Consider the following 16,817-nt stretch of genomic DNA (forward strand, 5'->3'; position numbering starts at 1 on the left):
AAAAATATGTTTATTTGTTATATATAAGCGGTTATAAACATGGGACTATATGGCGAGCGGAGGGAACTACTTGGCGCAAGGTAACCGAACAGTTGCATTGTGGGAAAGAAACGAGCATTTATGTTACCAATATGGCGAATGTACAAGGGCAATGAACTAGCAGTTTTAACATTTGTGAAGGAATACATTGATAATGAGCAAAATCTTTTAAAAGTTTGTGAAGGGCACGGATTAATGAACCTAATAACAAATTTCAGAAAGTGTGGAAAGGAGATAACAGTGAAAAAACTTGACGAAAGCGGACGCCCAACTTCGGAATATATGCCGATCAATTTGCAGGCACAATATCAATCTGTACGCAATTATTGGGCATGTACCAGGGTAATAATAGTTTATAATGCCTTGGATAATCATTTAAAGCAAGTGAAGCGATGTTTTTTTTTTTTAATTTCACGGACTATTTTTAATCTGAGGTTTGCGGCGAAGTAATTGTTATTATAGTATTATCATATAATAAATATATTCGGTATTATTCTAAATAGACTAACAAAATTCCCATTTTTAGGCTCCCGTATTGTTAATGTGATCAAATATGGAAAATGTGAATTCTTACTCAGCACCAAAATTATCATTGATTTCTTTTTAAGAAAATACAGGGTATTTGCATAAGCTTAGAGGTCAATACGGTATGAAAATGGCTGTTTACGCAGATGCAAACACAAGCATTACAGTTTACTCCTATTGTAGCATAAACACATATACACAACATCTACGCACGATGTATGACTTACTAATATCACTGATCTCGGGGAAAAATCTTCAAATCACCCTCTTCTAACCTCGGTTCTCTATTTCACGTTATTTCACGTATTTGACGGTGCAAAATGGCGATTAGTGCTACAACTTACCACCCAACCAATAGGAAATGGCATTGCTTGAAACATGAGGACGCTGACAAATCATAGCATACGTCTCATTCGCAAACATTGTATCATAAGAAGAATTCGAAGGAGAAATGGCGACTGCGATTAAGGGAAGCGGGTGGCCGCGAAGAGCGTCACAAACAGCACCTTTTGTTGAAACAAAATATGTTCCAAATCAATCAATTACACTCAACAGGACCATAAATTTGTAAGTTTTTATAAACTTAGAATATAAGCTATTGTGTATATCGAGATGGTTAACTCAATGGAGTCGCCATATTTGCCGGTAAACATGCGCAGCTTTGCATTGTTTTGATTTAAAGTATCTCTGGAAGTAATCACAAAGATCGAAATATGAAGTTTAGTATGCAAATATTTTCTAATTAGTTATTGTTTTGTGGTTTAAAATGATGTAAGTCTTCCCGAAGAAAGCAAAATTACTGGAATTTTCTTTGTTCAACTAGTTGAAGATGTTTTTGTGAAATTGTGATCTGAATTATGCTGATTATTTGCGCATGTTTACAGTTGGGAAAACAATTTATTGTAGTGATTTTTCTCTAAGTACACAATTTCCTGTAATTCAAATCACTTAACGTATTTTTCCATGAAGATTAAGAACCGGGAATATTAGATAAAATATACGTGAACATCACCTTAATTGAAGGTATCCGAATGCGTTGTATACCCTTCCATCCCACCATTGTGTACCAAGATTTACAAAATGGGTGCAACTGATTTGTGAAAAAGGAATTTTTGCAACATGGGATATAATTGACAGCCTGCTACAGTAGATATTTTTGTACAGACATGAAAAATAGCACGATTTGGCTTTTATTCCGTTAATCCCCACCAGATTTTCAACATGGCAATAAGTACTTGAATAGGTTAGGTTATATTTAGGCTAGTTGTTTGGTTTCGTTCACTTAGTAAATAGGTTTGACACGGTAGGGCTTAACGGAACTACACATTGATCAACATGTTATCACAGGTGATACACGCGGTGTTTTCCGCTTACGCTTCGTGTATCATTTCTGATACACAGGGTGGTATATTTAACACATCTTATCTGTAGTCAGGGCGCTGGAAAGTCATATTGCAGCAGTAATTCTGGTGGTCCATGTTTCGTTAAGGGAGTCCAAATCTAACCTAATACAAGGTTATATTTTGTAATCAAACTAAAATCAATGGAAAGAAGTGCGAGAAATTTCAAATTTCGTGTGTACTGGACCCCCTTAACGGAACATTGACCATTCTTGCGACAGTTGAATACTTTAGGCAAGTACTCCACCTACGCTAAGTGTATCATCTCTGATACAGATAAACTTCACGCCAACAGTAAAATTAAAAAAAAAAATCTCTGGCGATCAATGTGCTAAACCACTTTTTCTTATCCTATTTTAGGCACACACTGAAACTAATTCCCTTCTTTCATCAGAAAATATAGCTACTTGCGAATACCATACTGCCTTAGAAAGGTTACATTCCTCAGTGCAGATTCACTTTAAGTGGGCTCTATCGTTTTACGTATAGATACAGCGTTTGGAGATTTGCGTAAAAACTAAGTAGCCTACAAATAAACCAGTTCTACTAACTGCATGAATACTATAGTAGCTGGGGAAACTGGAGGGCTTGCGCGAGGGTGCGTTCAAAAGGAGCATTCATGTCAGCTCTTTTGTTTGTTTTAGTGCCGCAGAATAGGTCCAGAATCTTCAAAATTTTGTTATCAGGAAATTCTTTGTAATTACCTGTAGCAAGTGTTCCTCTCTGCCGATTCAAGACTTCATTATTTTGCGTGTAAATGCTGGGTTCTGAAATATGTCATAAAAACTGCGTGTACAAATAAAGAACCAACATGTGTTAGGTGGTCACTAAAAAGTTGGAATGTTTGTCTAACCGAGTCAGAGGAGAAGCTTAGCAAGGGGTTCGATCCAGTGGCGAAGGGTTGCGTTGTAAAGGGGACAGGAGCGTCATAGGCGGTGCGTATGCGCGTAAATAAGTATGTGGCTCAAAACACTACTATATTGTAGGTAAGTTTAACGCTTTCACTGCGGTTACTTCACGATTTGTAACGTTCCGGCACTGTCTTCAGGAAACTATGTACTGACTCGTTTGTGGTAGAGGACTTGAATAAATACTCTGATAAAGAAAGTTTCCTGTGCTCATTTTCTTTTTCACGACTAACACTATGTTCACATTTGAATGTATAACTGGGTCGTTCGGGTCAACGGTGAATGTCGACAATATATTGGTTCAGGCTTAACATGTATTACTATGCAAAAGTAGGTGGATATTCCAGTGGGCTTCGGGGGTGCCTGATTTATTTATTTTTACCTATTTTTCAAATATGTGTCTCAAAAATGTAAAGAACGTTACTGATATCAGTTCACTTAAGACCGCAATTCTATACGCTTTATGGTTACCGAAATAATGGGGAAATAAAGATCAACCAAAGAGCGTTTCCAAAGAAAAATTAGTTGCTGACGCCTAACAACTTAAAAAAGTACTTTCAATCCAAAACACACATCACTCGTGAAGTTTGCGAATACCATGAAGCTCCAAAACTCATTTTTAAATATTTGCAAAATATGTCTTAAGAGGGTATTATTTAGTTTCTCCCCCAAATCATTTGGTAGTGATTCTGGCTCACTTGGTAGTCACTACGTTTCCTTCTTTGTGACTGTGATTTAGTCATGAGTATAAGTACAGTGTGGGCATATGACATAAAAACTACAGTGCATAAAACACTAATCAACTTGTGCTAGGTGGCGACTAAAGGCACTAGTGCCTAGTCAGAGCAGGAGCGCTACAGTGGGGTCCGAGCGATAGCAAGGGGATGCGCCCGCAGGGAGCAGGCGCGTCAGCGACGGTATGTGTAAACGTAGTTTACAACGCCTCACTATAAGTCACAGTACTGGCTCCGGAGCTGTCGATGGATTTGGGAGAGATACTAAAAGCCATCCTAAGAAGGTTTTGAAGAACGTTACAGGTATGTCTTTACTAAAGATCGCAGGTTAGTACGGTATGAAAGGAAAGCGTGTATTGGTATACTAGCTTTTCCGTCATATCTCTTCCGTCTGTTAATTTAAAACTTGGTACAGTCATTTCTTATCCCTATAGTATTTTTCAAGATACATTTGGATAGTGTGCTTTTATCCGGAGCCACTCCAGAAGGGCCCAAAGTTGATGGGAGGGTTTTCTGGAGCGAATTTTCCTAACATTCTCCCAATTTTCCCTGTTCAAGTACGTTATGGGCTCCAATACATAGCACTCCAGGAAAGCGTATTTCATGCTGAAGAGATTGAACTATCCAATGAACAGTGTACATGCAATAGCTATTTCACTGGGAGTCTACGATTTTCTTTATACTGACAGGGACTTACTGCGTTGTCCATGGCTCCTAATTTTTTGTACATGAACGTGTCTTTGTTATGTTTATGCATCGAATGCATTAGGTTTGATTCGGATGTCCGGATGACATGTTCATGTCCGTTCCTTTAAAAAACGGATCATAAATCACTACCAAACACTATAACCATCTGCTAGATATAGACGTGCTGTTAGTTTTCTACTAATACAAAAATCATCACACTTTTGCTATTATCAATTATGATCACTTTACTCTATGGGCTTTCCTACTACAAATATGACCACTATTTCAACCATGAATCTTGCCTTCCACCAGTTGATTTTCCTCATTTTACTGAGACTGGAAGTTGCTATTCATTATAAGATACTCAATTATCCGGTCGTGCAAAGACTTCCCTCATTCTCATGTTAAACCTACAACTATACCCTGGCCAGCGAACGATGATTTCTGACAGCTCAGCTCGCGAGGACGACTGAGGAGTGAGGTGTTGCCGTGTGCTTCTCGCGCAAGGAAAGAATCGTCTGCTTCCTCGTTGAGGGTGAGAGGAGATTAGTGAAAGTTTGGCAGTGTGTGGTGGTTATCATGGAGACGCGACAGGTTCTGAGCCTAAGGTTGGTTGACCTGCTGTCTTCTGCTCGCTCGCCAAAGCCTTGTACAAAGCTGTCAGAAATCGTTCATCGGCCAGGTTATAACGAGGTGCGTTCAACTCGTCAAAATAAATCGTAATCACCAACAATATGAGCTCTTCTGGTTCAGCGACGACACCGGAATGCACATCCTAGTCTCAAGAAGTTATCTTCAATTTGTTGTCTCTGTTGCAGAAAAAAAAAAAAAATGTAATTTTTATTTATTTATTTTTCTCGAGTAGCACACTCATGTCATAGTATCACATTTAAACTACCAAAGCATTTGTGGTTTATCATATAAAATTGGTAAGCATTTGTGGTTTATTGTATAAAATCGGTAACAAAGTAATAGTATAGTGGTCTAGCTATACCTAATTCTAAGAAGAGGAGGAGGATAATCTATAGACTCACGGTGTTAGAAATACAGCCTAATTACTCCTTTGGCCAGGTATCGTAAGCAATATACCTGAATGTAACGGATTTTTTTTTTTTAACAAAACAATTAAAATGCCAGAATGATGAAAAAAGTACAAGTCATGTCGACGATGGACTTGTGCAAAGAAAAATTGTTGTTGATGTTTGCAAAATAGCAATTTGTTTCTTAAGTGGCAATCTCGTGAAGTATATCAAGAGATAAATACAAATTTAAAAAATAACAGCTCCAAGATAAACATTAGGAGAACATAAAGAGAGAAATAAACATTCTAGCAATAGTGACCAAAATAACATCAATAATATGAGGTCTGAAAATTCCGAGAAAATTAAGCTAGTGGTTCGTAAACGCCGAGGTAGTTACATTATGCATAAATTAAATGTTTTGTGCATTTCTGATAGTGCAGATGAGTAATAATTGTGTAAATATTGTGCTAAATTGTTTTACGTACGACTTTTTTTACGTAATTTTACAATATAAAATGAAACAATTTTACTTCCAAATAAGTATCCCGTATAGGATCACCAACTTTATTCCAAAATAAAGCTATTTCAGACTAATTTGATTATTCACTGTTTCCTATCAGGAATATTTTTGTTTTAAAAAATGAAGAGATATGGGTACATCGTATATAGTGAACAAACAAATGAAGACAGCGAAGGAGAATCACAGTGCCAGTAACAAAAGTTTATTCCGAAGTTTTTCAGTGTTAAATTCTCAGCGTACGTCAGCATTAGCATAAGGAAAAAATAATTATGTAACATTCGTGAGTGTTATTCGTAAATGGCTACTTGTTTGTAAATAGGATTTTGTTTTATATTGAAAAAGAGTGATCAGACTTGTTTCGTAAATAAATGTACATATTTGACTTTTCGTTCTTGGTAGATATCCTCTCACTAATTACACGTTCGGAACCAAAGAACCACTGTTTGAAAAGGATCCTTCAGTTCCAGCAAGATTTCAGAGAATGCGAGAGGAATTTGAAAAAATCGGCATGCGACGAAGTGTCGAGGGTGTATTGCTTGTCCACGAACATGGTCTGCCTCATGTGCTTTTACTTCAGCTGGGAACCACTTTTTTCAAATTGTAAGTAGAACCAGTTTCAAAAGTAATTTTTGTAAGTGTTACTCGCGGATTGTAAAACTCCTATACATTTATTTTGCGTATTGGAAGTTGAGGTATTAAATTCTTAATTTATTTTTTTAATTAGTATTAAGTCTATATTTTGATCCGAGTATTTTGCATTGTTTTTTGGATGACATTTGAAAGTTTCATGTTCCGTAACAAACCATTTAGTGTCTCCATGTTATTTGTTAAATTCAGTATTTCTAATGCTACATACAGATACTCCTCTTAGGAGCAAACACAAGCTTAAGCATATAATTCACATGTACAATAAAGTCTTCACATGTTTAGTACAGTATTATCAACACAGTGGAACCATTCTTATAATTTCCACTATGTTGATACAATTGGAGATGTGAAGAGTTTATTGTGTGATATGACTGAAAAGTTTAGCTCACGCTTGGGCGCCTCCATTATGCTCCATGGTAGTTTCAAGATGAATTATTATAATAAGATTCTTCTTTTGTCGTAAAGATCCATTACCTTAGTCTATGAGTTTCTAAATGTTTGAAAACACTAATATTTTCATAATAATAATAATTAATTACTTCTAATTGTCCAACTTAACTCTTCTGTATTGAAGTTATTATTTCTATCGAAATGTTAAAAAAAGAAGACTGAGAGAAATCCTAGATGAAGAATGTGAAGAGAAATTTGGTATATTAATCCTCTGTTATACTTAATACTGGAAATCCCAGAAGAAAAAAAATATTGTTGCTCTCCCGAAAGGATTTGTAAGTTCTCTCTTCCGTTATATCCCGCCTCCATCACATGACGTCAGAGAAATCCTTACCCTCTCTCTTGACACATTGATAAACTACAAAAGAATTTTAACTACATGGTAAAACTGTTTCCAACATTTCTTTTAAAGGATGAGACACAATACACATAAACATCGCAAGCTTTATAGAACAGCAATGTCCGGCTATTATAGAAAAACTTTTTGTGGGATCGATTCAGCGTTCCAAGAACAGGTTCCATTCCCTCCGGCAACTCTATTATAATCGGAAGTGGTAGAATTCGACTATTTCGAGTTTCAACGTTTATTACCATAGAACAAAAAGGGTACCAAATAAGGACAAGCTGTTTTTTGCAGTCGTTTCAGCGTCACAAGTGAATGTATCGACACCACCAACAACACTCTTCCGAAACCAGAAGTGGTTGAAATTTGCTAGTGTTTCCGGTTTCAATACTGATTTTCATGGGACAAAGTCTAAAAGATACCGAGAAAAGGAATTGTTTGCAATTGATAGATCTGTGTTTATCGGCTTCTGAGAGTTTCTTACTATAAAACGCGATCGGTTGGATTTCCCCGTTGCTGTTTTCTTGTGAAATGCATCCCGCGATGCTCTTCCCAGACCCATCGATGTTAACAATAAAACGCTTATTCAAGTCTGGTATTTTCAAAACTACATTTTCAATAAGTGTATTTTTCAATTTCTCCAAAATACACTGATGTTCGGTTGTCCAAACAAATTTGTTATTTACAGATTTAAGAGAACTCAAGGGTCCCATAATCTCTTGCATCTCAGGAGCGAACTTCGAATAATAACTAAAAAGTCCTAGGATTTTCATCAGCCCTCTTCTATTTCTCGGAGGTGGAATATTACGAATAGCAGAAACCCTTGCAGGATCTATTTCCATTTGATCACCACTTATAACATATCCAAGGTAATTAATTTTGTTATAAAACAATAAGCATTTATCAGGAGATATCGTTATATTATATTTTCTAAATCTTTCAAAGACCTTTTCCAAGACCCTCCTATGTTCTTCAAGTGACCTTGAAGAAATTAGGACGTCATCAAAAAAAACTCTTACTCCTTCTGACTCTAGATCTCCCAATACTTTATTCATTGCCCTAGCCAGAATGTTACTACCAGTCTTTATTCCGACTGGAACTCGAGTATACTGGTAACACCCTTTGGGGGTAACGATGGTTGTTATTTCACGTGATTTTTCATCCAAATATATTTGGTTATAAGCTTTACGGAGGTCCAGTTTGCTGTGAATTGCTTTATCGGCAAGGCCTGCTAAACAAGATTCTAAATGTGGAGACGGATAACCATCATTCACAATTAACTCGTTGGCCCTTACATAATTCCCCACAATTCTAAACGTATTATTCTTTTTTTTTTACTAAAAAACAACTACTAGCATAATTGCTGTGGTCAACTTCCACCAATATGCCTTGTTGAATCAAAGTTTGAATTTGCTGATCAAATTCTTTTTCTTTATTTCGTGGGATGGGAAATGGTGTTTGCTTAAATGGCTTATTTTCACTTAAATATAGCCTACCTACAAAATCCTTAATACAGCCAATTCGATCCGATATTACATCGGAGTATTTCTCCTTTAACGAATCAATAAAAGCTAAGGTCTCCGAATCCCGACATCTCCAGGACTCATTAGGAATCACCGGTTTTTCCACCTGTGTGTTATCAAGGTTTTTCACCTGTATTGCCGATTTCAATTTTTTATTAAAACATGAGCTATCCGGAGGCAAATATTTCCTATTCTGGCTTATTAATTTTTTAAAGTTCTCTGACTGTTCCATATCCACATCTGATGCTTCTGAATCGGTAATCTGAAGTTTTCTATCCATTTCCCCTTTTGATGACAATACATGCATTTCAGCATCTGAAGAGTTTCCAACAGTCTTCATGGATCCATCTTTAACAGGAATTTCAACAGCTGGCTTGCAATTATCTTCATGTGTCATAGTTTCTACTCTGGAATCACTCTGTTTCTTCTTTCGCTTTCTTCTTCGTTGTCCTTTGGGAACACCAGGAAAACCAGAATCCGCTCGACACTCTTCCACCGATATTTCATTCTGCAAATAACCCGTTGCCACCAAAGAACTACTATTTCCTCCAACAGGACATTCCACATGACTTTCAGGAACTGCCATTTCATCCGAATTTAAAACAAAATTTTTAGTGTCAATTTTGTCTGTGATAAATGCCAAATCAACAGGAATCTTTCCAGAACCACTTTGTTCCCTATTTCTGTTTAAATTTTCTATCAAAGTCCAAGGTAGTTCTTGATGCGACGAAATATCTCCGAAACCAATATCCTTAAACCCAGTATCCACTGACCGAGGCAACAAATCAGGACCCTGAACACCTCTTCTACCAAGTTCACACTCAACCACTGTCCTCAAATTCAACAACTGAGAGGCTGAAGGATGATCAATTTTTAATAACTCAGTTTCTAGTTGTTCACATTCCAATTCACACTGTATTCCCTTGCTAGCAATTCCCAAATAATTTACATCCTCCTTAACAAATATCGAAGCCATACCGGAGTTTTGCCCAGAAAACCAGACTAAGTTCGAAGCACTATCGTTCCGAGTTTCGAACTGGTCACCTTGATCAACTGATCGCAACCACTTTCTTTTATCGTTTAACATACGCCGATAGTTCAAGCGAATTACCTTCTTTCCATTATTCAACATTATTCGATTGTTCACATAATCGATAACTGATTTGGTTTCACGCAGGAAAGGAGTGCCCAACAAACAGTCACATGGGAGTTGTTTCACTACACGAAAATTAACTCGCTCGAAATGACCGGACAGGTTGATATTAAGTAACACTTCCCTATTAGTTGAAAAAGTCAACCCAGACGGAGCATTCACCGTTCTTTCATCCGCTTCCTTCACAAAATGTTCAGCCCCACAACGACGCACAAGATCTTCAGTCACCAAATTGAAACTTGATCCGCCGTCTACGCAAATATCAGTCAATTGACTATTAACTTTCCCAACAACAAAGGATGCTATAGTGCCATTTAGTTCTGATGGAATATTTCCCCTGGGACTGGGTTTCTCTCCTGTGAAATAATTCGGCTTATTCGAATGAGTCTCTGAAGATATCGAATTTCGAGACCCGATCCCCATTTGATTCGATTTCGAATTATTTTTATTAGGATGTTCCTTAAAATTATCTTTCCCATTACCATACAATCGATTAGTTCTAGCATTACTACTAGAAAGAACAATATTTGATTTATTTTTGATATAACCCGATTGTTTATTATAATCAATTTGATTTTTATTAATCAGGACGAACTGGTCAGCTATTTCCAAAAGTTCTCTTCTATCAACAGGAATATACGCATTTAACATTCTATGTCTCTGATTCGGATTCATTCCGCTCAGGATTATATTAACTAATTCAATCTCAGGTGCCCTCATTCCTAACACATTCATAGCAACCATGACTGATCGAACATAATTATTCATTAATTCATTCAATTTCTGCCTCCTATAAACACGTTCAGATATTAGCGTATGAATACATACTGGTGTCACAAACTTTATCAACAAAGAATATCGTAACTCTACCCAACCAATGTTATCATGTAAGGCAGACAAAATTATTTTCAAAACTGTACCTTCACATCGCGAAATCAAAGCTGTCAGTATCATTCCCAAAGAATAACTAGTATCTAATAAGATTTCTTCGATGCTAACCATAACCTCAAACATCTGAATACTATCATTTCCATCTAATTTCTTAAAATTTCTAAATTTATTCTCTAAATATTCAGAGGTTTTACTAAAAGTATGTTTAATCATGAGCTTATTCTCTACCTGAGAAACAAAATTTGCTGATGCATTTCCTGAATTACGATTATAACATTCGGGGTAATTCAAATTAGCATAGTTGACATAAGGTTGTTGTTCATTCCTAGTATTAACTACCCTAGGGGTTGAGTTCCTGATCCTTGAAACTCTTTGATAGTATTGACCCAAATTCAAATACCTATTACTAGGTTCAGGATTCTGAGCCTCGATATTACTTTCTGGACACCCTATATGATTTCCTAAAGGTGGTCCATTCAAACTTTCCGAAAAGGTTACCTGCCGACAATCCCGTCCATCATTACTTAAACTGGGATTCACTTGCCTACTAAATCCAAAAGTCGAATCATTTGTACTAGGCATTCCCTCATTATTCTGAACTAGTGAAGGCCTATGACGAATATAAAAGCTTCCTTGAGTCGGAGGTGTAAAAGACATATTAGCATAACCAAGACTCGAATGCTGATCTAAATCTACCTGGCCAGTCCTATCCATGGTTACAAATCCTGAGATATCAATAGGCATATCAATACTAACGTATTCTCTTTCATAATTTCGATTATCCATCCTTGAGATACAATGCTGATAAGATAATATCAATACCAAAATAAACAAAATGATTTCACTTATAATTAACATACAACCAAGTTACCACTAAAATCTACAAGCTACCAGTGACCAAATGGAAACAACCCATACAAGAACTACTAATCCAATCGAAATTTCAAAATTTAATTCAAGAAACTTTTTTTTTTTTTAAATATAAATAATGATTAATACTGTTCAAATTTCCAATAATATTACTACAAAACACAACCATCAATTATTTAACCGGAGGTGGAGGTCACAAATATTTATGAAAACACAGTATATATATAATTAAGTGAAAATTTTCTAAATTTTAACGTAATCAGGAAAATAACAAATTAAAAATTATTTGGGATTTGCTGTTTTGTCATTGCAACGCCCCATTCCCCAGGAGTCAGAGGTTGAAAACTAAAAAAAAAAAAATCCTAAACCAACCCCGGACTCCACCGAAGAAGGGACTACGGCAGGTGGATTCGCGCTGCTCAAGCTCACCTGATTAACTTGTGGCTAGACTGTGATTATCCAGTATTCACTCTAGCATAAGGTTAAACAACAATAATAACAAAAAATAACCAACCAAAATTCAGTTTTCAAATAACAAATTTTATTTCAATAAGTATAGGTGAATATTTGCTCAAGCGTTTGAAGAACAGATATTCACCAACATGATTAAAAATATCCAAAAAAATTTAAACAATGTAATTAAATTCCGGAGCAATTAACCAATTTTTCTTTATACTAAAATCTAGAACCTTCAGATTGAACCCTGAATTTATAGATTTCTCTCAATATTTTTTAGCTAAGAGCAATTCGTATTACTAGCAAAGACTCTAGAAAAAAGAATATTCAATATTTCGCACCTGTTCAGAGAAAATATTTTTATTGAGCAAAATATCTTAATTGATCAATATTACTGATTAAAGAAATTCAAACCATTCAAAAGTTTTCAAATGCATGAAAATGCAAGAAAATATATTCAAAAAAAATATTTGTTCTTTACTGATTTTTTTTTTTCGGCAGTATTCGGAACTCTACCTCTTAATTTTTTTCCGCGAGACAATTTTTTTTTAAATACAATTTCTTATTGTGCAAAACGAGGTCCTTATCACAGATTATACTAATATAACCACAAATTAAAGAAATCAATTCCAGCTTAGTATGATTTAGGACCCAAAATTTCAATCCAATTCAATCAATCTGTCCCATTCAATTTCTTGAATTCAAATATACGAATTTACAATTTCAACCCTCTTAATAGCCTCTTCAATTCTGTCTATTCAAACTTTGCAAACAGCATTTCTGAAAACCCGTTTCATTATACCCAAAACAACTGTGACTCCGAGTCTAATAATGACGAGAGAATAATGACGTGAGAGAGAGTTTGCATTAAACGCTAAGCTCTGATCAAACAAATTAACATTAGAAAAGGTAATTCAATGAATACTGGACAATCATACCAAGAATTTCCACTCAAAACAGCATTTAAGCATTACTAGTGAGGTGAGTCTAAAAATTGGGGGGGGGGGAATTTTCAATTTTTCGCAAAAAATCTGAAAATATCACTCTTATTCTCTGGAAAATACCCGAATACATGTCAGCGATTGAATGCAAGTTATTTTAACCCATTTCCAGCTCATTAATGATACTACGTAACCAACTAAACCCATATGTAAACTACTAGTTAACTGCGAACTTACCAGGATTAAACGAAACGCAATTTAGCTCCAGCAATATTTTACCTTTGTAGATAATTTTACTTCCCTCTGGTTGGAACAGCTTATGTCCTATGGTCTAGTACTGACTTTCTGTTAACTTGGGCCCGAGACGAAGTGAGTATAATTGATTTTTTCTTTTTGAGAAAAAGGCGGAAAAATAGCTTTAAGAAATTACAACACATTGAAATCCAAACAATATAATCAAAAACTTGAGCAGATAGGAGTCACTTTAATGGGCACTTTTGTCTGACCACCAAGGCTCACTCAAGCACCGTCTCCTCGATGCCGGTTTAACTCCATTAAATTTCAAGAAAAATACTTTCCACAAGGGAACAAAATTCTCCGAGATCGCAATTACTAACAAAACACTCAGCTATGTTCACTGAAAGCATTTCAATACACTCACTTCACCTTTGGCCACTTTTTTCTTTTCACTTTTAACTCTGCATTCAACTACAACACGCGCCATGCAAGCTATGAGACAACACACGGTGAACAAGCATACGCGAGCCCAACTCCACCAGCGGAGGGCAAAACAGCAAATCAGCCTCAGGAGGCAGCTGCTTCGAAAGCAAGACTCGCCATACAGGATTGGAAATTCTCTCTCACGTTATTATCGCTCGTTACATTTTTTTTCTCTCTCTCATTTTTTTTAAAAAAAGAAACATTTTCTTTCAAAACGTCTGATACCACATAAACGTTAAATAGACGTTACTGTAGGCCCACATATAATACAAATACATCATAATTAGATATAATTATCTTAAATATCAATAATATTTGACTAGATATTATTAATACAATTTTTGCATTTAATCAGGATTTACATTTTTTTTTTATTTCAATCAATACAAATCTATTTTCATGTAGCTGGAATGCTACATTCAGCATCTCAAGAACAAGTTCCATCTCCTCCGCTAACCATCTACTCAAACTATAAGTAGTAGAAATGAACCCTTACCTATTTCAACATCGATTGTCGTAGAAAAAAACTAATACCTAGTCTTACCATAAGTACTGTCCCAGCTTTCGAGGGTGGCTATACTTCCGCCCGTTCAAGCGAGCGACGTCAAGAGCGGTATCTTGAAACGTGAGCCATTGCTGGATGAGCTGAAGAAGTGTAAAGGTGTCAGTTGTAAATTTCAAAATCCTCCAGAAGCTGCAAAGTAATGAAAAATTCATTTACCGCACTATTATTCAGCGCTTTGTTGAGACTGGAACTGTGAAAGGTCGCCCGCGGCAAGGAAGATTACGCACAGTACGAACACTCGAAGTTGTGAAAGCTGTGGCGGAATATGTCCAATGAAATCCAGTTAGAAAACAGTCAGTTATGGCTCATAAGCACGAGTTGTAAATGTATTATTTCAAGTTTGAGTACTAAATTCGCAAATTTTGGAAATCTGCTGTAGTTTCATACAGAAATGAAACGTATTATTACTAATGGGAGGACGAATATATTTCTTACATTCAAAATATGATTCTTTGATGAAGAAATCTCACACCGGAAATCAAACAAATAAATGTTCGAGCTGGAGTAGTGACATCATTAATCCATTATGAAATTCTACAGTGCAGAGCTAATATTTAGGTTGCTTCCGGGTCGCCAGCTCTGTCTGGGTCTAGATGACCCGGACAAAAATCGTGACCCAATTGACCTTTTCATCACTGATAACTTCGTGTTTTTCTCTTACATATACTCACCTCATGTAGTAATCCCATGAGAAGGTATACGTAAATTTGCTGTAGATTAACAGGTGTATTACTTGCTGTTTTCATCCTTTGTATGTACATGTTTATTTCAATCTAGAATCATAGTGCATATGCGAGGATAGTAGAAAGTTAGAGGAATAATTCGAGGTTCGATTACTAATAGGGATACTTAGTCGAGAAGACCATCACCATTCTTGCTGTGTGCTCGATTTAGTTCTTCTAATTTGATGTTCTCGGCGGCCACATAACATGAAAAATTTATAGGGACAAAAAGTGGCTTGGCTGTAGAAATTAATGCATCATTCTCCCATTTGCCTGTTATGACTAAGACAAAACATCAAGACAGGGTATCTGGTCTAAGAAGATTTAAGGTATGAAAATTATAAAAAGATCACATCGCCTTTTTTATTTCTTTCTTTTTCAGACACCTCCCTGTCACACCTAGCTAATGGCAGGATTTTACCTTGCTACAGAAGCACAAGACCTTTTCTTCCAATTTCTTTTAAACAAACAAAAAACTGTTCTCTTACAGTGGGTCTCCAACTGCGCAAATTACTTGTAAACAATGTGTTGCGTTTGAATTTATTTTTTAAATGGATACATTTCTTAAGAATCATTTAAATAGTAGTATAATAATAGGTGTGGCAATGCAGCAACAATTTGAGCGGTAGGTTTTACAGTTACGTAATTTGCATATTTGACCTTTCTGGCATCTATGGTCTAAGCCCGTCACGACTGAGGGATGATGTTCCACCATACCATTTCTTGTTCAATACCGCGTCTCAAATACGAGATAGATAACAATAGCCCTACGCAGGGCTATATGCAGACACCTAGTTCATTCCTTCGTTACATCATCTATTAATGTTGAGGCATGTTTTGGTCATAACTGGTAATGAAATATGTAAATAAATGAAGATTATAAATGCTCTAATATACTACGGTATGTATCTGGATCTTCTGTCGATGTGTCAGTTTCCATTTATCTCGAATGACAAAGATAAATTCTGACGAAAGTTGAAATAATACGCAATAATGTATATTTAGCTACTATCTAAAACTCGGAGAAAAATGTTATGAAGAACTTAAAAACGTGTATTTTACTGTAGGGGAGGCTCCAGAACTTCCTAAAGCAGAAACGGCAGGCCTGGAGATTAACCATTTCTGGTTTGAACCTTTAACGTTATAAAAAAAAAGAAAATGGTAATAGCAACAAGCAGTTTTCAGAATCAGTGCTCTAACTGATTCAAACTACTCGTTCAAACTACATTCAAATAGGGTTTAGGTTAAGCGTTAATCTGAAGAGGAACTATTGTACTTAAGAAAAACAACGTGAAAAAATTACAGTTTTTTATTTAAAAAAAAAAAAAAAAAAAGCTTCGTAGATTTTACAATGCTATGGGTGATGAAACTTTGATTTCTCAGGAACACAATAAGAGTTTTGTCAAACCATCGTTTCCTTAAATGATGTGCAGATTTTTAGGTTACAACCCTTAATCAATAATTGAATTCTATGTAATACATTAAACTCTTTACGTCATGTTGTGTGGTCTTCAGGTGTTTCAATAATCCTGACATGCTTCTGCTAACTTCATTGGAGTTTTCTATTGTACTCTTTGGTTCTGGGTCAGTGTTCCGTTTAATAATGCCTATGTAGGAATTGTAGCATTAGCATTTTATTTCACATATTCTATAATCCAAATTATTTTCCACAAAAAATTCCTGTAAGAAGAATATAAGGT

At 35.8% G+C, this 16,817-nt stretch overlaps 2 protein-coding genes across 7 annotated transcripts in view; one reads left to right on the forward strand and one right to left on the reverse strand.

The window, feature by feature from the left end:
- The window catches only part of LOC145694945 (protein BANP-like), a 64,427-nt gene extending 63,404 nt beyond the window's left edge, over positions 1–1,023 (reverse strand). Inside the window, exon 1 of one of the 3 annotated variants that reach the window (XM_081771731.1) lies at positions 909–1,023. In XM_081771731.1, coding sequence (XP_081627857.1) covers positions 909–944 — 36 coding nt within the window. In that variant the 5' untranslated portion in view covers positions 945–1,023. Of the gene's footprint in view, positions 1–613; positions 767–791 lie in introns of those variants that run through there. The other 2 variants (XM_081771732.1, XM_081771733.1) reach the window with 2 other exon arrangements.
- The window catches only part of Cpsf5 (cleavage and polyadenylation specificity factor subunit 5), a 62,086-nt gene continuing 46,228 nt past the window's right edge, over positions 960–16,817 (forward strand). For 2 of the 4 annotated variants that reach the window (XM_081771735.1, XM_081771734.1), the window contains exons 1-2: positions 960–1,131; positions 6,235–6,435. In XM_081771735.1, coding sequence (XP_081627861.1) covers positions 1,016–1,131; positions 6,235–6,435 — 317 coding nt within the window. In that variant the 5' untranslated portion in view covers positions 960–1,015. Of the gene's footprint in view, positions 1,132–1,192; positions 1,336–6,234; positions 6,436–16,817 lie in introns of those variants that run through there. The other 2 variants (XM_081771736.1, XM_081771737.1) reach the window with 2 other exon arrangements.

The sequence above is a fragment of the Thermobia domestica genome, chromosome 9 (genome assembly GCF_964235325.1).
Source record: "Thermobia domestica chromosome 9, izTheDome1.hap1.1, whole genome shotgun sequence".
Classification (NCBI taxonomy): Eukaryota; Metazoa; Arthropoda; class Insecta; order Zygentoma; family Lepismatidae; genus Thermobia; species Thermobia domestica.